This window comes from Glycine max, chromosome 11 (assembly GCF_000004515.6).
Source record: "Glycine max cultivar Williams 82 chromosome 11, Glycine_max_v4.0, whole genome shotgun sequence".
Taxonomy (NCBI): domain Eukaryota; kingdom Viridiplantae; phylum Streptophyta; class Magnoliopsida; order Fabales; family Fabaceae; genus Glycine; species Glycine max.
In genome coordinates, this window is record NC_038247.2 from 7,139,990 (window position 1) to 7,161,469 (window position 21,480).

The window sequence follows — 21,480 nt, forward strand, 5'->3', positions numbered from 1 at the left end:
TTGTTATAAAAGGTTCATCATGCATTGCGTGAAGTAGGTGAAGACTGAAGAGGTAGCTAGTACTGCTCCCTCTGCGACTTCGTTTCGTAGAGGGATTTTGGCCGCCAAATAAACAGTCTCACCATAAACTCCAAAGTCCCAACGCTAAACGAAACCAAACCCCAAACACAAATACCGTTGTTGTCTGTTGTCTCTGTCGTGTCTATATTCGCAGATCTCTCACTCATTCTCTGTTGTTTCTCTGCCCAACTTCGAATTCGAAAGCAAAAACATGTTTTTGGCGAGACCCATTTTCCGAGCACCCTCCCTTTGGGCGTTGCACTCTTCCTACGCGTATTCCTCTGCCTCAGCAGCTGCAATTCAAGCTGAGAGAGCCATCAAAGAAGGACCCAGAAACGATTGGAGCCGAGACCAAGTCAAATCCATCTACGACTCTCCCATTCTCGATCTTCTCTTCCATGGGGTAATTCCTGTTTTTAGATATTGTTGAGTTGATAAGGAAAGGCCATTATTTTTTGTTAGAAATAATGTGTTGGAAATCTCACATTAATCAGTGATATGACTAAAAACAATATATATGTGTGTGTGTGTGTGTGTGGTGGCGGGGGACAACCGTTGTCTCAAACTAAAGGTGCGTGAGTTGTTTTAGACCACTCGGTACCTGTCTTCCGGTCTCTACAGATCAGAAAAAATAAACTAATTTTTGAAGTTGGTTAAGATGATACCTGAGTCTATCCTACTAGTTGTTGTTAGGCCTGATATCAGGCCATTATGAGACCACTCAAAGAAGTCCAGTTTCTCACATTTCACCCTCATGTAACGGCTGCATGATCATAATTGTCGTAATATTACTAAGATTTTGTTTCTATTTTGGGGTGGTTTGGTTTATCAGGCTCAAGTTCACAGACATGCTCATAACTTCAGGGAAGTTCAGCAGTGTACTCTTCTGTCTATCAAAACAGGAGGGTGCAGTGAAGATTGTTCCTATTGTCCTCAATCCTCTAAGTATGATACAGGAGTCAAAGGCCAACGCCTTATGAACAAGGAAGCTGTTCTACAGGCTGCAAAGAAGGTACACTTTTTTTTCTTCTTCAGATAATCAGTTTAGAGGTAGTGTGCTTTTATAGCATTTGGCCTAGTGATGTCATTATTAATCTCTGGAAAACTTGAATCTGCCTCTTGAGTGACATCGTGGAATGGTTATGTGTTCATTTCAAACATTTCCTAACTTAAGCATCGTATATCTTTTTATTCAAATTAAGAAATGTAGCTTAATTTAGATGTCGGGAATCTTATTTTATCCAAAGAAGAAAAAAAAAAACCAAGCATCTTGTTGCTTTTTTATTTTTTATGACAAATGTTAGTTATTAGTATTGTTATCAGCATCTTGTTGCTTGTTGCTATGGTTTTTTCTTGAATGGAGACTCCTTTTCTGTAGGCAAAAGAGGCTGGGAGCACTCGCTTTTGTATGGGTGCTGCATGGAGGGATACACTGGGAAGAAAGACCAACTTCAACCAGATCCTTGAATATGTGAAAGACATAAGGTAATGCAACATCATTTTATTTTATTCAGATTTATCAAGTACTACACAATGAGCTGTCGAGTCTAGGCCAATAAGTCTTCTTATTTGAATTTTGTTTGTTAAATACATAGTAAAAGTTTGGCGGTGACTGAAAAGTATGCTGAATGTTTTATTTATTACCTTTCAAGTTTCAAGTGAAATACACTTTATTTTTTCATTAAAAATGATAACACTTAGGCTATCTGTCTTATTCTAGGGACATGGGAATGGAGGTTTGTTGCACCCTTGGCATGCTGGAGAAACAGCAGGCTGTTGAACTCAAGAAGGCAGGTCTCACTGCCTATAATCACAATCTTGACACTTCAAGGGAGTATTATCCAAACATCATCACAACAAGGACTTATGATGAGCGTCTTCAAACCCTTGAGTTTGTTCGTGATGCAGGGATCAATGTTTGTTCTGGTAATTATATTGCTTAAAATACAATGAAACTTATTAGTAATTTGCTGTGACTTACAGTCAAGTTCATCGAGATGAATATACTAGTGTTTGTAAAATCTTTCCTAGATTAGTAGAAGCTCCTCCATTTTATTCATAAGCAGTTATTCTTTCTTTATTCCAGAATCATAATATGTAGATTTAATTTGTTATGAACTCTTCTTTCATTGTTTTCCTTTGCTCTGAACCGAGTAATATAAAGTTATTGGTTAAATACTAGCCGGACTTGACAACTTAGTCTTGATAAATGGTATAAATCTTATTTACATGAAAGTGAGAATTATGTTTTGAATGGATTGCTTTTGGAAATAAAAAAATTCAAAATGTTAGCTTGGAATTTGTAAAATTTGAAATGATACATATTTTATCTATTTATAGATTAATTGTGTAAGAGGCAAATCAAATCTAAGTGGCTTAAGAATTTTTGTTACAGTATTTTGTTTACTTTGGTAACATCATAGTTACTTGAGAAAAGAGATTCACAGCAGTATAATGATGTCTAACGGACTTGAATTCATTAAATATCTTTTATGGCATAATTTCTATCACTTCCCTTATAGCATCTTATGGATGAACAATATTTATTTGAAGACTCAGCCATGACATCGCCAGCTATCAAATCCAAAGTTTGCTTTGTATCTATTTAAAACTAACCTGAATTACTATTGTTTATCTTTTCACTTCAACCTAAACAATGATTGTTCAAGGTCTCATTCTATTCACCAGTTCTTATAATTGAGCCATTCCATTACTCAAGAAAATATCTCATTGCAATGGGGAGGGTTATTTTTCTTACAATAGTCTGACCAACTGAAAATTATTTACAGGAGGAATTATAGGGCTTGGAGAAGCAGAGGAGGATCGTGTAGGTTTGTTACATACATTGTCAACACTTCCCACCCATCCAGAGAGTGTTCCTATTAATGCACTTGTTGCTGTAAAGGGAACCCCTCTTGAGGATCAGAAGGTGAGTTCAATAAACCACTTGAATTGTTAAACTGAACTATTAGCAAAGAAATGTCAGCCATCTTAATGGATCTTAATTTTTTATTCAGTCTGATAGTTGACTCAGGAGGACAAAAGGGTCTGATTTTAAAATGTTGAGTTACGAAATTAACCTTTCTGGAGACACCTTTTATGTAGTGCATTTCAGAAATGTGAAGATAGTAGCTAATATTTTATTACTGGAATCCAAATTGTAAAATTTATGTGATGAGGTGACTAGTAGGGAGCGGGTTAGTGTAGTAAAATTGATAGATAACAATTATCTTGTGTGGTTTGAATGATAATGATGTAAAAGAGGAGGTGAAACCTAATTAATCTGATGGAAGGTGACAAATCGTGTTATTCTCAGGTTTATGACAGAAGCAAGGGTGTATGCATTTTTTTTATGTGGTTTTATCAGATATTGTTTATTAGGATTTTCATTCTGTCATCTTCCCCTAACCTTTAAGCATCTTAATGACTATATTTGTATCTTGTGTAGGATGTAATTGCCCATTAATAATATTAAATAACAAGCATTGATGTTGAATGTAGCTATTTTGCTTGCTTTTATGTTTGGACTGGTAGCATCAGGAATTGCTTCAAACTTATTGACTGTGTATGCAAGTTTACACAAATTACTGCTACGTTGTTACATGTTTTGAATTGTCTATTAACTTATCTACAAATATTTTTCAGCCTGTTGAAATATGGGAGATGATTCGCATGATAGCAACTGCACGTATCGTAATGCCAAAAGCAATGGTCAGGTTATCAGCTGGCAGAGTTCGATTCTCCATGCCTGAGCAGGCATTGTGCTTTCTTGCTGGTGCAAATTCTATATTCACTGGTGAAAAGCTTCTCACTACTCCTAACAATGATTTTGATGCTGATCAACTCATGTTTAAAGTTCTTGGACTTCTCCCAAAAGCTCCAAGCTTACATGAAGGTGAAACTAGTGTGACAGAAGATTATAAGGAAGCAGCTTCTTCTAGTTGAGTTGTCAACGGTTTCAAAACAATATCTGTGATCCTTCAACTTCTCTAATTGCTCATTAGCATGTACTGATGTTAGGTTTCATTGAATTTGTCTAATCTCAGCTTTGAAGACACAAACTCCAACACTTAAAAATAAATATTGAAATTATTGATTTTTCCCTAACTGGGTTTTTTCAAGATTAAAATAAATGTGTAAAAAAGATGTTGACAGTTTTCTGCGTCGTCATTCTAAAAATATGCTCCAATATCATGGTGGTGGTTGGAGATTTGCCAAAATACTCTCTTAAAATTTGAAGTATCGTTATCAATTTATTTGTGAAACACATTTGTTGTAGTCTGCAACCGCCAGAGACTTTAGTTTTGGGTATTCTGCAGCCGCCATTTTTAGTGGTTTACAATCGCCAGAAATTGCTGGCAATTCTGTTTAGACGGCTGCAGCCTGATTCATGTCTCAGGCAGAGTCTACGGTGCAAAAGAAAAAATAAATAGCTTTCAACCATTGGATTTATTAATAAAAAAATATATGGATGAGATTGATTCTCAATTTTCTTCTTTTTAGTTTTTTTTCCTTCTTCCCAACTATACCCTTGTACCTCTCTGTCTTACTTCCCCTCTATTCTACTAAAACGAAAAAACTCAACCGCCGTGGACCATTCTGGCTGGTCTTTCCAACGCTGATTCACATGCTCGCTGAGTTATACATTTTTAGCGTTATAAATTTTCTCTGTATAAATTTGTCTCACACACATCATAGGTTAAAGAATTGTCTATTACCCTTTACGTCTAAATATTTCATTTTAACGGCATAACAAAAAAAAAATCCAATATATCCATGGTTATATCATATCCATGCAAACATATAATTCAAACCATTTTTACCAAATAATTTACTTTTGATTTTTATTAATGGCCACTATGCTGAAGACCAAGTCGACGTCGAACTAAGGATTAGTACACTGTTCCTACGTCAAAATACAGTATTATAAAACCGCCCCTTCGAACCTTCTTCTAATAATGAAAACTAGCAATCTCGTATTAGTACAGCAACTATGGGATATTTTGTACCGCTGAGATTAAGATAGGTTCAACAATAGCAATATTACACAATAACAGTGCAGCATGAGCTAAATTAGCGCTACCATATATCATTAGACAACCGAGGAGCACCTCTTACTATCGAACTGAGAAAACTGAAATGTAGAAAATAAATCAATAGAAGGAATTGAGTGTGACAAAATAATTGACTTTAGATTATCAAGGATTAAATCAAGACACTTTATCTTTAAAATAAGACGTGAGATCCTCTATACAGAAAAAAGAATAGTCAATTGCTCAAAAGTTACAATTAGGCATGCCTGGGTATATTCTGTATTCCTAATCTTGCAAACAGATAGCATGCAAACTGGATAAAAGATCAAAAAGGAACACTTGGAAAATATGATCAGTCAGATTTTCCAGCAAGGGAATAGTCCCCCACAGTGAAAAAGACATGCTGACCAAGAACCACTTCCACAGCAGGTAGCTGTTCAATTGAATCGACAATTTTCTGCAACAGGAGATAAAATGAATGTGAATATTTCCACCAAAAACTAAAACAAAGACAGGACTATAGCTCAATCAAACCTTTCCATTTCCATCTTGAAACTCAGACTTCAACTTCAAATGATCTCTTGATAGCAGATAAGTTTGCAACTTATATGCACTTTTTGCATCACCTGTAACAACTGAACAGTAAGTTGGAGCAACCAAGAATCACAGATGATGAAAGGGTATCAAAATACAGCTTGTTTTGGCAAAGGGCGTATGAGCTTAACTGAGAGAAAACAAACCTGTAAACAGTGAAAGAATGGCTTTTTGGTTAAACATCAATGCAGGTCTTGTCAAAGTGATACCAAATGACATGCTGGCTATCCCATGGAACCTCTCTTCGCCAAGGACAACCTGCAGTTGTTCAAAGAATAATAAGATGACTGATTTATAAAGAAAAACATTTCTGTTGAGGCTTACAGCATATCACCAACATGAGATAGGAAAGGAGAGGTGGAAGCCAGGACAAGTATAGGATAACAAAATGAGAAAAAAGGTAATACACTAACAGTATAAAAAGTTTTACACAATCATCCAATCACAATCCATAATGTATGATAAGTTTGTTGACTTTTAAAATAATTATCTTAAAATAATTCAAACGATAATTTATGATTGGATGACAATGTAAAACAGTTTTACACCGTCAGTACATAATCGTTAAACTCTAACAAAATTACGTATAAAATATAATATTTGGTCTCAGTTTAATCATTTTGAACTTACTGCTTGAATATTTAATTCAGGCAAATATCAGGGTTTAAGAAATATTCCAAAAAACAATTTTGTCCAAATTGCATTAATAACCATAGAGCGAACACATGCTAACGTATAAACAATAGAACTAATTGGGAGGTTTCCCAAAGATCAGATGGGGTTAATTGTCAAGATTCGAATTGACCTTTGCACCAAGGGAAAAGCTTTGTAGCAAAAGACAGAACAGAAAGTTGAGACACATTATTTTCAATAAAACCTATAGGGAAAAGGCTTTGGTTGTTATTGAAAAAGACATGCTCAACTTCATTCAAGTTAATAGAACATAATAAATCAGCCAATCCCCCATAAGGTCCAAAATTACTTACTGCATGTGCAGGCATTAGAGAATTTGGAAGCAACTGACTACCAATAGCATCTCTGATGTAGGATTCCTGCAAAATATACATGATAAAAGAAAACCACATTACAAATTTGAGATTAGTACAGGAATTAGGTGATGCCAAGATTGTAAATTGAATTCAAGTATACCCAGCCCAAAATGCATGATGCAACTCACCATATAAGAACCACATGCATGTTTTTTACGTACAAAAGATTTTGAGAAAAATAGCTTCTTTAACATAGACATTGTAAAAGACAAAATGCCTAGCACGTCTGTATCTATAAATGAGTATGATATTAGTCCGCTAGAATACGAACTATTCACAAAAAATAAGCCTCCAACCCAAGAAGGAAAACACACTCTTGGGTCCGATAATGAAGAGAAGAGCAAAGCTATAAAATGGACATGCAAAAAAGCCTTTTCTTAGTAATATGAGCATAGTGTATGTATATAATTTGTGTATCAGGTCCTCTCACCCTCAGATTAAAAATATCATGCCATCATGTAGGACAGATTAGCAGAGGGTTCAATTATAATTTCTATTTTAATTTTGTATGGTTTTCTTGGGCTTCTTATAGTTTGTGCAATATTTTAAAGGTTGTTTATGGTAGTTTTTGGAAGCTACGGTCAAACTAAGTTCCAACATTCTAGAACAATGAAGTATTTTAGAAGGGTAAAATGAAGATAATGTTTATCTTCTAACTAAGAATTATATTTCAAATTTTTTCTGCTTCTTTGTGGTGAACTCCAGAATTATATAGTGGATTCTAGTTTATCTACAAGAATAACTACATGATACTAGCCTCAAATTCACACTTACATACAAACACACCTCCCAAGAGTTGATAAATAAACTCATTATACAAAAAATTGTATAATGCACTGTACATATTGGGTTAGTACCATAAAACTTTTAGCCCTCAGAGAGTTCCAATGGTGAATCTAAGTAAAAGAAGATGATTAAAAATTTGATCAAGTTTTTACAAGATAACAAAGTCCTGACTCTTTTCACTGAAATTCAATTTTTTTTTCATTCTAGCATTCATGTGTCTAACCCATCCCCACACCAGCAACATACTATCTATCCACCATCTTCAAATCAAGACTTTTTAACAGAATTTACATCTTACTATTTGGCAATTCATTTGGAAAAAAAATTGTTTGGTTATTACAATTTTGAAATTTAGTTGTTTAGCTTCCTAATTGAATACTCGATGATTTAGTTTTGTACCTGAATGCTTCAAAATTGAGAATTTGTATGTTAGATCACTTTTCTTTGGGATAAAAAAATAAAAAGATTCCCAATTGTTGTAAATTTGACATTTAGTTGTTGCATATCAAATAGTATTTTGACAATTCTAGTTTTTGGGTGTTTAAATGGACCACAAGACATTAATAACTTTTCATGTTATTTTATTCTGTAAGTACTTAAATCTTTTGATCTTTATTTCTAACATAAATTCTGACTATTTTTAAAAACAACTATTTTATGGTAGCTCAGTAGTTTTGTTTGATTATTTTTTTCACTTTCTCAATTTCCATGTTGATAGAATAAGAATATGAATCTGCAAAAAGAAAGTAGCTGTCCAGCAATGCTTTACACAAAAAACACAAGCATAGTATTTCAAACTTCAAAGCCATTTATTGATCTCTTAATTCTCTACCTGTGAATGCAAAACTCTCTGAGAGACCGATTTGTCATCATCTAATGATTCAAAGTAAACCTCCACCATGTCAGTTGGGTCAAGAGCAACTTTCTTCCGTAACTTCTGAATCCTATTAACAATCTGTACAGCAAAATTTTAAAATAAATTAATAGATTTAACTCAATTTCAGGCCTTAAGAGTTGTAAGTGAAAAATATTAAATTAAATGAAAGTATGATAAATGTAACATTATTGTAAGAAATGGAAAAATAATATGTACTATTGAAATTATGATGTTTTAGGTATAAAGGGAGGAGATTGAGAGAACAGAGACTATGAATAATAATCTCTTAACCATTACGATGTTACATTTGCTGATATGTTTTTAACTAAGAGCACTAACTCTTGTTTATATGCTAATCATAATCTTAATTCTTAAGTCTTAACTAAATAGGGAAACAAAACATTAGATAAACGTTGCATCCGTAGTTCCATACACTTTATAAACATTAAAGAATTAGTTAGGATGTTTCTTCCAAGGCAATTATTTTACCTCTCGAGCAGCACCAGCCTCAAACAATGACTCATCAGGACGCAAGTCCAATATCACTAGAACATCACCTAAAACAAAAAGACAGACGCTCATCAAGAAAAAAAAATGCCATAAATTCAAAACTGAAAATTACAACATCATAGAAATCAGCTCATTTCAAACATAAGTTGTTTTTATAACTACAGAAAAGGGAGTTATCATTAGCTATTAAAGATTCTCACCATCTCCAGCAGCATCAACCTCCTTCTCAGTCATACCATCAGGTCGTTTAAAATCACGGAGAACCTGAATAAAAACAAAGAATAAGGTCCTAATTTACTAGTCCACAGTCTACACTTTAAGGGAAAACCCCATGGCAGTTGGATGCTTCTAGAATCACCCTTTAGGTGCCTATATATTCAAAACTACATCTGCTTGTCACTTTATATAGGTAAATTATTTGCAGTGACCATCATGAACAGACAAAATTAAAAGGAATAATTTTGACAATATATGTTAAACAGAATTCTGTGTTTTAGAGAAAACAAAACATGGCACTGAAGGCACTCAAGAAAGCATTCATTGTAACTATGATAACTATGGTCCTATTTGGATAAATAATAATATCTATAAGCACTTATAGGAGAAGAAAATAAGAAAATAAAATGAACTAAACTTCTCTCATGAGTTAAAATCAACTTATACACTTCAACTTTTATAGAAGTTCTTTCATCTAACTTCTCCAAACAAGACCCATACCATCATCACAGACTCCTAGCTCTGAGAATACTAAAACTTCATTAAGTTCAATAAGACTTCCCTCATCTCCACACTAACCATAAAGAACATGTGCTATTTAATTATTTATTTGGGTAAAGATCAATGCAAACTAATAAAAAGGGAAAGGCTCTACTCAATGAAAACAGAGTCTTAGTTATCATCCCCACAAGATTAGCACCTTAATATCAGTCAGCTTCAAACATTGATTTGCAATGACGACTTCTCCAGCATTCTCAAAAGCCAAAATGTTTTCCTGTGACATTGCTTTGATTTCTTTGGCAACAATGCCCATTGATTTTCCAAGTCTTTTGCCTAAAACACTGCAAATAAAAAAAGAATAATATTAAACAGTGTGACAGGTATAAAGGACAAACTTCCCACAAAGTCATAAAATGCATACCTAAATTCAGGCTCGGCGCGTAAAGTGGCATATTTTAAAGTATCATTACATGGTACAAGGGATCGTACATTGAGTTCCTCCAGCACATACTGCAATGCAAATAGAATACACTTACAATTTGATTGAGTAGAAGCCAAAATAAATAGCGAAGCCTAAAAACACAAGCAATTTTTTCAAAGTAAACCATTAAGAGAGGAACACAAGGGATATGGACAAACAGGAGGAAAAGACATCTTCAATGCAGAGACAAAAACAAAAGGGAAAGAAGGTAAAAGGCAATAACTGCTCTAATTATAATTGTTAGAATAATAAGAAGGTACAAAAGAATATGTAAAACAACAATAATCACATACAAACATCAAAGCAACTTCAATAAAAAAGGATATAAACGAAGCAGATGATGTGCCATGTAGGTTTGTTTTTTCGTCCCATTTGGGAGTGCAACAAACAAAATTTTGATTTGAAATATCAAATGGAGAGAAACTTAATTGAAGGGCCAAAGATGCAGAAGGATTAATCTCTTTGTTTTGTTTTTGTGGAGAGAAAACATGGACAAATAATCATATTGTTAATAGTTAATTTAATCAGACCTCTGAGAGACTTATATAGTGAGCAGGGTAACTGATTATCAGAAGCATCAGGTAAAAGTTATTATTATCATAAGAACTGATTGGCATAAAAAAACTGCTGAATAAAAACTAAAAAGCACAAAGGGAAAACAGTAACAGCTGTTACAGCTTGTCACATCAAGCAAGTACCTCCTTCAATTTTCCATTTATGTCATCAAGGAAGTCTGCATCGGGATGAACTATAACCATCTCCCTGTAGTAGCAAGAAATGATAAAATTCTTATATGAAACCAATTGATGTCCTTACAGACATTAGAATTTAGACATACATGTCTGTATGCATTTTTTATGCTAATATACCTTAGTGGAGTCTTAAGAGGCTTGTTGTGACGCTCACGAATGTTTCTGGCTAGATCAATTATTGTCATCATCCTTGAAACACTCTGCTCAATTCGTTCTCCCCTCTGATGTAATCATGTAGTTAAATAGAAAGAGATAGCATATTAGGTTAATGCTATATATCTTGATCACAACTAAAGCAAGACCTTGTATTTAAGTTAAACTGCAAGATGCAATTACTTTCCACCACAAAACCCAATTATGCTTTCTGGGGAGGGAGAGGTAGTGGATGATGCATAATAGAGAATATGTCAGGAAAGTTTACATTCAATCCTATTTCTTATACCATATATTGAAAATAAGAGAAAAAGAGAGAATAAAAAAATATGAAATATAAATTCAACAAACTATACCAATCCAAAGGGTTATCTGCAAACTTTTAACAAGAAATTCTATTGCAAAAAAATAAAACACAAAGAAAATGGAGGAAATGAAATCATTCTAGAGCAAGGTAACAAATAGAAAAGGCTTAACAAAGGATAATGCTCAAGCAATACAAGCACAAACACTGCATATGAATTGTACATGGATCAGGATATTGATGTGACCCACACAGACCCGAAGGTGAATCTTATCATGCAAAAAGGATATGCTACTATGTTAGTTTTCAACTTTCACTTTATCTTTTGCATGTGTACTGTAGTATAGCATTATAAAAAATAAAAAATAAAAATCTAATACAAAATCCCAGTTCATCTGTCAGTTTCCAGAAGAAACAAACCAATAAAAATAAGCAAACTGAATTATGTATATCTAATAGTATATTAAAAGCAAAGATAACTTTGCACACTTCATACAATAAACATGTATACTATAATGTAAATGTAGCAATCAATAATAGATTGCCAAACAATAAGCACAAGAAACTACAATGTTTTTGTTTTTTAATCATTTTATAGTATCAATTACAGGACTGAGAGAATATATTGAATAATTAAGATATACCCTTCCTTCTTCTGTAGGAAAACTGCAATAGTGTATGCTTTCCTCTGATCCATTAGAAACTTTTCGCATATTTTGATAGAGCACCTCAGTGAAGAAAGGTGTAAAAGGAGCCATCACTTTACAGGATAACAAAAGCACCTGAAAGAATTCATATAATTAAGTCTACACTCTACAACTGCTCTAGCATAAGGTACCATCTTTTTCTGGTAATATTGTGACCAACCAAGGTATAGATAAAAGATATCACAGACATACATGGTAAAGAGTTGATAGTGCTATCCTGCAGTCTTCTTCCCCAGAACGACCTTTAAGTCTCTTACGATTGAACCTTACATAAATATTTGTAAGGTTATCAAGAAACTTCAGAAGGTAAGGAACCACCTACAATATAATTTTTAATAATGGTAACATTTTAGTATACTTTAACTATTACACTTTTCAGCAAAATATATATATATATATATATATATATATATATATATATATATATATATATATTACACTAATTATACCCGAATATGGCAAATGATGTACCTGAGCATCATAAACAGTGGCAGTAAATCTTATACATAAGCAACAATTGTGAATTTGAGATCATGCAAAGTGAAAAATTGCGGACTTTTAGAAGTAAATGAATCTAAATGTAAAAGCAATGACTTAAAAAAATGACACCAGAGATTATATTAATATTCCTCGTTCTATCTAGACATTTTCTATCCAACAAAAAAAGACCAGCAGAAGCACTACTGACTGTGTAAAGGCGATAACCATCCATTTCTTGTCGGACAAAATGAATAAGGCTTTGGGTGGCTGAGTTAATCCATTGATCAAGAACATTCGTTGAGTTCAGAAGTGTGGCCTGATCAAAGGGAACAAAAGGTGCTAGACCTTCAACTTCAACCCTCTTTGCATTTTGAACAAGGAACCGATATGCATTATACCAAGGGAGGAAAACATCCCTAACCTGTCAGAACACCACAACAAAATGGAAGTACCAGTTGATCAGTAAAAATGAAATTAATTTTTTAGAAAGATAATGAAAATAAAACCTAGATAGATAATACTGACAACACCATAAACTCCTTCTTTCTTGAAACGAAGTGGCTCAGCACGCACAACAGGTGAGTTGATAAGGTACAATCGCAAGGCATCCTATCCAACAGACAAGAACATCATAACTGATTTTTTTATAATACAAATCACAAGTTGAAATCATGGTCATAATTAGAAAAGACAACGTTGCACATCCCAAGTAAATAAATTATGAAACCAAAAGTTCTTACCGCTCCATAATCATTAATAACTTCCGTCGGTGAAGGATAATTTTTCAAGCTTTTACTCATCTTTTTCCCATCTTCGGCCAGGACTAGTCCATTGCAGATTAGATTCCTAAATGCAGGCTTGCCAAATAAAGCAGTAGCCAGCACCATAAGGGTATAAAACCTGGAAAATGGAAAAGTGGAAAACTAAAATACACAACCATATTTGAAAAGGAGGTGGAGGTTAGGGACAAAATCATTGCTAAAAATTTCAAAACAGAGAATATAATTTCACAAGATAATTTGAAACTGTAAAATGATTTGGCAAGATAAAAAGATATAACTAATAAAAGCTGTAACATCATGAGGAAATAAGAATACCATAACAAACATGTAATTAGAAGCATAGTGACCACCAACTTTGTAATAAGTGGGGGTTCCCCCTTCCCTGGTTCTAGTTTGAACAAAAAATAGAATAACCCCCCCAAAAATTGTTCACTCAAATGAAAGAGATGTTCAGAAAAGCAAAAGGTGAATCTACAAAAGGTTGCGAACTGACCAACCACGTGTTTGATCCAGCCCTTCAGCAATAAAATGGCCAGGGAAATTCTTCTCAAAAAGCTCAACATTTTCAAAAGGATAATGGATATACGCATACGGCATGGATCCACTCTCAAACCAGCAGTCAAAGACCTGAAAGATAAAACATGGATCCATAATGTCTGTCTACTGTCATATTTTTCATTCTTAGAATACTGATAATAGACATCTCTAGTTATTCATTAATGATGGCGTTGACATGATTTTGATAATCAATAATATTTCCTATATATATTAATACTATTTTCTGTCAGGGGTGATAATTATCCTTCGGTCAACTTCAATGCTATATAGCATTTAAATTTTCACAACCTGAAAGAATTAATGAATACACTACAACCATGAATGAGAGACTATGATACAATTGACTAACAAAATTGCTAAAAAACTATGAATAAGCATTTTTACATCATCAACACGTCGAAGTACACGGCCACTGTCAGATTTAATTGTAATATGATCAATGTTGTGACGATGAAGGTCAAACACCTGTAGAAAACATAAGGATGGGATTAGTGATACTTATCATTTAGCAAAAGTATCCATAAGAACTAAGAAAACAAATAGAGCATTCATTTTGGAAACAGAACCTATAATAGTTGAAACATACTTGAATATTTAGAGCCACTTTGGTCAATTAGTACACTATGTCCACAAGATAGACTATAGTAAGTGTAATATGTCCACTTTCGTAATGCATGGTGGAGGAATTAACGTAACAAATAAAGCTTTTAAGTGAAACTTCCAAGCTACAACAACCTTATACATAAGCCACCCATTGCTCAATACATGATGTAAGATTATGTTGTCATATTACAGTTATTCTATTAATTTCCTGGGGAAAAATATGACAATATAACTGCCCAAAATTGACAAAATTTCATCCCAGTCACAACATGCAAAGTTATATTTATTTTATACAACTACTATATGGCTCAAAGTCAAACAGCAGAATTATGAAGCATACAGGCACTGACAGTCAATAAAAAATCAAGAAAATGTAATGAAAGAAAAGTAATAGAAGTCTGGAACACTCTACAGTAACCCTACTTTAGCAGGTCAAAGCCTATCTAACGTGATGTGTCATTGTCCAAGTGTCCAACAGGCCATGAAATATTATCTTGAGATTCTATTTTTGTTAAATGCTTTTATTTATATTGTTTGGTTAAATATTTATTACACATAATATTTTGTGAGCTAATATGGATTTCACGTAGTTTAGCACTACATTTATTTAACTCAAGATAATAGCTTCTAGAAAGCATGTGTCACAGCAATGTGATTGTGACATTATGTTTATATTTGGATTATTTATATTTTTTATTAGTTTGGTAAGTCAATTTATAAATCATTTATTTTTATAACCTTTTTTATTTATTTTTAGTATTTTTAAGTTTTGGCAAGCTAACCCAACCCAACCCACTACGTGTTGGGTTGGGTTGAGATTTTCAATCCAATCTCAAAATGGGTTCAGCCCAACCCAAAATGTTTTTTTTGTCAGGTTGGGTTGGGTCAACTTATCTTGACATCTCTAAATTGAAAACCTAATATATCCACCGAGAAGAGGTTTAGACTAGAAAAGAAGATATCATATAAATAGGAAACAAATTAGAATTTATATTCTCCAACTGGTTGTGCAGTCTTTTTTAAATATTTTCATGAAGCAACTAAGGTACAATTAATTAAGCAAAAAGGAGCTAGTATATGCCCATTTATCATTCTTCTAAGAACTTCTACAATCCCATTCCCACCTTATGAGTAATAGTGTAGAATTGCAATGAAAATATTTGGATAAAGTAAGATACAAAAATCACACCCTTCCATGTTACCAAACTATAACAAAATAAGCAATGAGTTATATATGTGAATTCATGCAAAACAAAATCAATTTACAGCGACAAATATGCATATATTTATTTTCAGAAATGTGAACAAAAGATTCTAACCTTTACACCTGAAAGCTCTTCAAGTTTTGCAACAGAATCTATGACAACTACTTCCTCCTCATCCTCACTAATCCATATAGGGAGAGGGGTCCCCCAAAATCTACTACGACTAATTGCCCAATCTCTTGCATTTTCCAGCCAATTGTGAAATCGCTTATCCTGAAAAACATGAACAATAGATAGATTTACTAAACCATTCTTAAAGTTCGTTTCCAATGACATTTTTACCTGAAGATACCTTATGGAACATGGACAAATGGTTGTGTTTATGACATGCAAATAATAGAAAGATTTGCAAAAACATATAGATTGCAGTCAATTTAAAATTCATTTCCAGTGACATTTTCTGCCCCCTGAATATGATATGGGATAGGGTTGTGTTCATGGTCATCTTTAGGCATTGTGTGACTACATATTTCATGGGAATTTCCAGAATTGAGATATCTTTTCTACATTTTTGCACATCATTGGCTCACTACTTTCTCACAGTTTCTCTCATTAGGATGATGCTGTCCTCATATTGTTATTGTATTCTTCCCCTGTGTAACTCTTAAGAATGTGGGTTTGAGTCTAATTCAACCCCAAAAGCTAGCTCATATGGTGAGGGTTGCCCCCCAACTTATATACTCTATCTTGGCCTCATCTCTAGCCAATGTGGGACTTGGGTTTTTTCCAATACACCCCTCACACCAGCACTTTTGGGCTTAGTGCGTGAATAACATGGTAGGTGATCCTTTGAATGGATCTAGGATATACTCTGATACTATCTTAGAATGTGGATTTAGGCCTAATTCAACCCCAAAAGCTAGCTCATAGGGTGAGGGTTGCCCCCCACTTATATACTCTATCTTGGCCTTATCTCTACTCCAGCCAACGTGGGACTTGGGTTTTTCTCAATAGTAACAAATATTTAATAAGTTAATCACAGCACATATTCATCCATTCTCAATTATTAACAAAGGCTCCCAATCAATAATATATTGACATGTTCAATAAAGAAAATAAATGACCAAAGTGCTTATAGAAACAATTTATTCCTTTATGCCCACATTGGCCAACTCTGGAAGCAAAAGGGAAGAGAAAAAAACAAATCAGATAATAATAAACAAAAGTTTAAAGACAAATCCGTGATGTGTTAAGGAAGACGCTATGTACCTTGACAAAATCAGGGACCCAGTAGGTCTTCTTATTGTTTTCCAACAATTTCTCTTTCAACGACTCCACTCTAACAAACCTACATATTAAGCATGCATCAAAAGAAAAACCAGGATCTTGATTGTAGAAATGCATATTATCATTATTGACAAAAAGACTGTAGTATTTATTCAAAAGAAGAGTTTCACTTCTTAAAACAATATGCAAGAATAGAAAAACCTTAATATTTTTGTTCTGAAAACAAAAATTACAATGAAGATGGTATATTTAGGGCAAGCTATTATTTACAAAAGCTACTATGAAATTTCTGCAACTTGGTTATCCTCTCAGAGAAATTCAGAGACAATATTACTGAGCTGCTAAAGGAAGTTATGAAGACATTTAGTGCAGTCTCATGCAGCAACTACCACAAGGCTTTTTAACACCACTGAAAGTCACAGACAAACCTGCATTCTCTGTCTATTAATGCACTAAAAAGCTAGTTGTAGTTGGAGAGCCCAAGACCCTATAAACCCCACCCACTAGAATCCCATACTTTCAAATCAAGACTCAAGTCTCATACCTTGCAATTGGATGCTAAGAATGATCTATATTTTCAATATCAGATTCTATTCAAAAGGAAATCAAAGAAACTCAGCACGCGAGCACTTACAATCCATGTTTACATGAAATGATTAATACTGATGTGATCAGAAAATTAAAATAAACCATAGCTAATATACCATTTTTTATGAGAAAAGTTAAAATCTTGGTCAAACATGCTTACCAGCTTGGAACAGCTCTGTAAATAAGAGGGGTCTGAGATCTCCAGCAGAATGGATAAGAATGTGTAAAAGCTCCAGATTTAACCAGTCTACCCTTTGCCTAAGGAAAGATGAAGAGGAAAATAAAATAACTAAGCAAATCCAATTAAAACGAAGTTTTAAGATGAGCACAATTCACCCAAGACATAATAAAATTAACTTCTATCAAATGTTCTCAACTTAAGCTCTACTTTAGATACTTAGTAACTTGGACAATCTGGTAAAAGGGTTCCTTTAGAAGACAAGCAGAAGGAGGAGTGGAAGAGAATTGCTGTATTCAGTATCAAGTTTATCTTTTATGCCCACGTGCACTCCCAGCCAAAAACACCGAGCATTTTCTCTTTTTTAATCTTTGTGCACTCCTCCAAATAAGTTTATAGTCGAAGTCTAAAAAAAAAGGGGGCATTTCTGTCCCAACTAGAATTTAGTGACAAACCTATTTGGGAAAAGAAAAAGAGTTCCACTCAGTCACATTAGAAACTTGGTTAATCATTCAAATAAACATCACCATAAATGATTCCAAATTAGTAATGGGCTAATGGCTTCTCATAATTATAGATATATGGAGCATACCTTTACAGCTTCAATGATATCTTTGTCAGCATGTTTGATGTAGCACCCACTAAAGTCAGTGATTTTTTCAGTAAAGCAGCCATCATCATCAACAGCTACAGTTAATTTATCCTACAGGCCAACATATTTCAGTAACCATATTAGGAAGGTAAGGAATCCAACAATAAATAAATAGACAAGAAAGGAAAATCTCAGAAGTTGTGTGCTGTCACCAAGGTTGCCAGTACAATTAAGTATCAAAGAGGAAAGTCATCATAAAAGATGCAGCATTGCAATGGGAAAAATGGACATAGGAGATCAATAGAAAATGCATCAACATGAATTAATCTTCCCGAGGGACAGAGGAAAAATAAACATATGAAGGCATGCAAGTCGATGATTTGGAATATTTATTCCAACTACACACGGCAAAGAATTGTGCCTCTAGCATTTCAGTAGGGAAAAATAAAAATCAATTAAGTTCCTAAAAGTACACACCTTGCTAAGAATTTGATTATCAATGCAAACACGGAAATCATCTTCACCAAAAGCAGGGGCACAATGGACAACACCAGTACCACTATCGTCGGTAACATAATTGTCGGCAACAATTCTAAAAGCTGTATCAGATAACTCCTTGAAGTAATCAAATAATGGTTCATACCTGCAGAACATGTTATCTTGTCAGTTTCAATACTCAATGAAATCCCATATGCAAATTGTCATTAGAAAGTCTCGAAACGGAAAATATAAGGTGCTCACTTTGTCCCCACTAATGTTGCCCCTGAGAATTTCTCCAGCACTTCAAAAGAATCCAACACATTTTCAGTTTTTCCACCTGAAGCTCCCTTGGTCTTTGCATTTATATTTTTAGGAACATTATTTGAACTATTAACAACAGCTTCTTTGGGCTTCTCCTTAGGGTTATGGATTGCAGACAGACGAGATTCAGCAACAATATAAACTTTACCAGAGTACTTATTGCGAACCTGATTTCATCAGCTCCAAAAATTAGAGTTCAAGTAACAAGAAAATAGCAAAAAAAATAGTCAAAAGAATATGAGTGTGTGCACCAAACGATGTGTGTGCTCAACCAAATGTGTTTTCATTCAGTCACCAATAATATAAGTAAATGTATGGCACTAGCTAGTGTAAAATCAAATGCACACTTCTTTCTAACACCTTTTTCCTTACCATTATTTCATGCATAAGTTCTTCACCATTAAAGATACTTAGTTATGGCAACATAAGTTTTATTACAGGAATAGAACAGCTAATCATTCAAGGCAAAGGCATACTCAAACATTGCAATCAAAATCTTCCTACTACTCAAAAAGAGTTGTGAAATAATAGTAGGTAAAAGTACTCTGTTATCCAGGCTCCAGTTCCAGCAGAACTTTCCATGCTAGCAACTTAATTCCACTTTGTTTCTATATATACATATACAAAAGTATGCTCCAACTCCAATTCAATTAAAAAAAGCTTGAAAGGTAAAATGAGCAGCCTCTTTAGTTCCACATATGCTATTACCAACCGACCTTCACATAGGTAAAATTGGCATTGATGCACAGTGCAAGATTGCTAGGAAGAGTCCATGGAGTCGTTGTCCATGCTACAAAAGATGCATCATCCTGATCACCCACGACTGGAAACGTGATAAATACTTCAGGATCAGATACATCCTGTGCCAACAACATGGAATTTCAGAAGTAGATACAATTGCAACAACATAGAATAGGGTTCTGTTTGGAAAAAAAAACTCCAAACATTAGTTATAGATGAAGAATAAAAATGAATTAAAATCAACTTATGCACTTGAACCTTTATAGAAGTTCCCTCATCTAACTTCTCTAAAACCTAATATGCATAAGTTAATTTTAGCTGACAACAGAAACTCAATTCATTTTCCCTTCTCATTATTTACTTAATGAAGAAGTTCATCCAAACAGAGAAACTAGTAAGGTAAATTGATTGCATTGCATTGCATGTAATCACCACTAACCTTATAATTCTGACCAGCCTCAAAATTAGAGAGCGGCGTTTTGCAGCCAGTGCTATACGGCATGACCTAGAACAACAAAATGCAGCCATTGTGTTATAACGGAACAGAAAAGATGCAAGACAAACGAAATGAGAAATTGAAGCGTGACGAATACTACCTTGAAACCTTTATAGACAAGTTTTTTCTTGAACAGCTGGGCGAAAACCCACCAGACGGACTCCATGAAGTTGAGGTCCATGGTTTTGTAATCTTTCTTAAAGTCGATCCACCTTCCGGTGCGCGTGATGACGGTCTCCCACTCAGAGACGTAGCGCGTGACGATGGCGCGGCACTCCTCGTTGTACTTGTCGATTCCGAGCTTGAGGATGTCCTCGCGCTTTTTGATGCCAAGCTTCTTGTCGATCTCGTTCTCGACGGGGAGGCCGTGGCAATCCCAGCCGAAGCGGCGCGTGACGTGATGGCCGGTCATGGACTGGTAGCGCGTGACGATGTCCTTGATTGTGCCGGCGAGGATGTGACCGTAGTGAGGGAGGCCGGTGGCGAAGGGAGGGCCATCGTAGAAGATGTACTCCGGCTTGTCTTGCGTCAGAGATAGCTGAGTGTGGAATGCGTCGATTTGGGACCAGAAGTCCAGAATCTTCTCCTCCTGCTTCGGAAACGTGAAGTCCTTGCCTTCGCAAACGTCGTCCATCAGAGAGAGCGAGAGATTTCGTTGCTTTGCGGCGTCAAGTAAACTGCTAGCTAGTGTTGCCAGGAAATGGAATCAGGGTTTATGTAACAGTGACGGTAATTAAGTCTATTCAACCTGTACTGTAATGTAATTGTAACTTACTAACGTACAAAACTCTACACTTAGGATTGAATTAATTTCACAACCCTTTTTCTAAGGTTATCTTTTCAATCATACTTTTTGTTTCAAGAGACAAAATAAATTTTTTAATAGCATTCCTATCAAAGTATACATTTTGACAAAGAAAAGAGATAAAAAAAAAAAAGTCTAATCTGTAATTGTTGCATAAGTAGGTTTGGTAGTGACTGGGTTCGGTTCCTAAAGACTAAGAAAATATTTTAATAATTATAGTAACCACATTTAACCTGCTAAAATAAAATGACTTCCTATTAAAGTATATATTTGGTCAAAGAAAAGAGATAAAAAGAAAAGTAAGAGTCTAATTGTTGCATAAGTATATGAGAAAAAAAGTT

The 21,480-nt window shown here is 34.3% G+C and overlaps 2 protein-coding genes across 2 annotated transcripts; one reads left to right on the forward strand and one right to left on the reverse strand.

Annotated features, from left to right (window-relative positions):
* The first annotated feature begins 12 nt into the window (after positions 1–12).
* Positions 13–4,167, forward strand: LOC100808225 (biotin synthase, mitochondrial). The gene is made up of 6 exons (XM_003537687.5): positions 13–463; positions 893–1,072; positions 1,439–1,545; positions 1,781–1,986; positions 2,850–2,989; positions 3,706–4,167. Exons 1-6 carry the CDS (start codon positions 272–274, stop codon positions 4,003–4,005), a joined length of 1,125 nt encoding a protein of 374 aa, XP_003537735.1. The 5' UTR covers positions 13–271; the 3' UTR covers positions 4,006–4,167.
* A 1,098-nt stretch (positions 4,168–5,265) lies between these two features.
* On the reverse strand, positions 5,266–21,049 carry LOC100809292 (isoleucine--tRNA ligase, cytoplasmic). Its single transcript, XM_003537689.5, has 27 exons — positions 20,435–21,049; positions 20,278–20,343; positions 19,814–19,957; positions 19,038–19,264; positions 18,774–18,939; positions 18,297–18,407; positions 17,687–17,784; positions 16,921–16,999; positions 15,766–15,924; positions 14,228–14,308; positions 13,779–13,912; positions 13,244–13,403; positions 13,029–13,112; positions 12,712–12,924; positions 12,216–12,341; positions 11,961–12,098; positions 10,977–11,080; positions 10,806–10,869; positions 10,048–10,136; positions 9,826–9,967; positions 9,110–9,173; positions 8,889–8,956; positions 8,355–8,477; positions 6,674–6,739; positions 5,834–5,945; positions 5,628–5,719; positions 5,266–5,550 (listed from the first exon to the last, which is right to left on the reverse strand). Exons 1-27 carry the CDS (start codon positions 20,966–20,968, stop codon positions 5,446–5,448), a joined length of 3,549 nt encoding a protein of 1,182 aa, XP_003537737.1. The 5' UTR covers positions 20,969–21,049; the 3' UTR covers positions 5,266–5,445.
* Between the last annotated feature and the right edge of the window lie 431 nt (positions 21,050–21,480).

Bases quoted from the DNA above. Each gene is read 5' to 3' on its own strand.
- LOC100808225 (XM_003537687.5), top strand. From the start codon at position 272: ATGTTTTTGGCGAGACCCATTTTCCGAGCACCCTCCCTTTGGGCGTTG. The intron at 464-892 runs GTAATTCCTGTT...TTGGTTTATCAG, and splicing joins TCGATCTTCTCTTCCATGGG to GCTCAAGTTCACAGACATGC. The intron at 1,987-2,849 runs GTAATTATATTG...AATTATTTACAG, and splicing joins AGGGATCAATGTTTGTTCTG to GAGGAATTATAGGGCTTGGA.
- LOC100809292 (XM_003537689.5), bottom strand. From the start codon at position 20,968: ATGGACGACGTTTGCGAAGGCAAGGACTTCACGTTTCCGAAGCAGGAG. The intron at 18,940-19,037 runs GTGAGCACCTTA...CATGTTCTGCAG, and splicing joins GCAACATTAGTGGGGACAAA to GTATGAACCATTATTTGATT. The intron at 12,099-12,215 runs GTATGTCTGTGA...GAATTCTTTCAG, and splicing joins CACTATCAACTCTTTACCAT to GTGCTTTTGTTATCCTGTAA.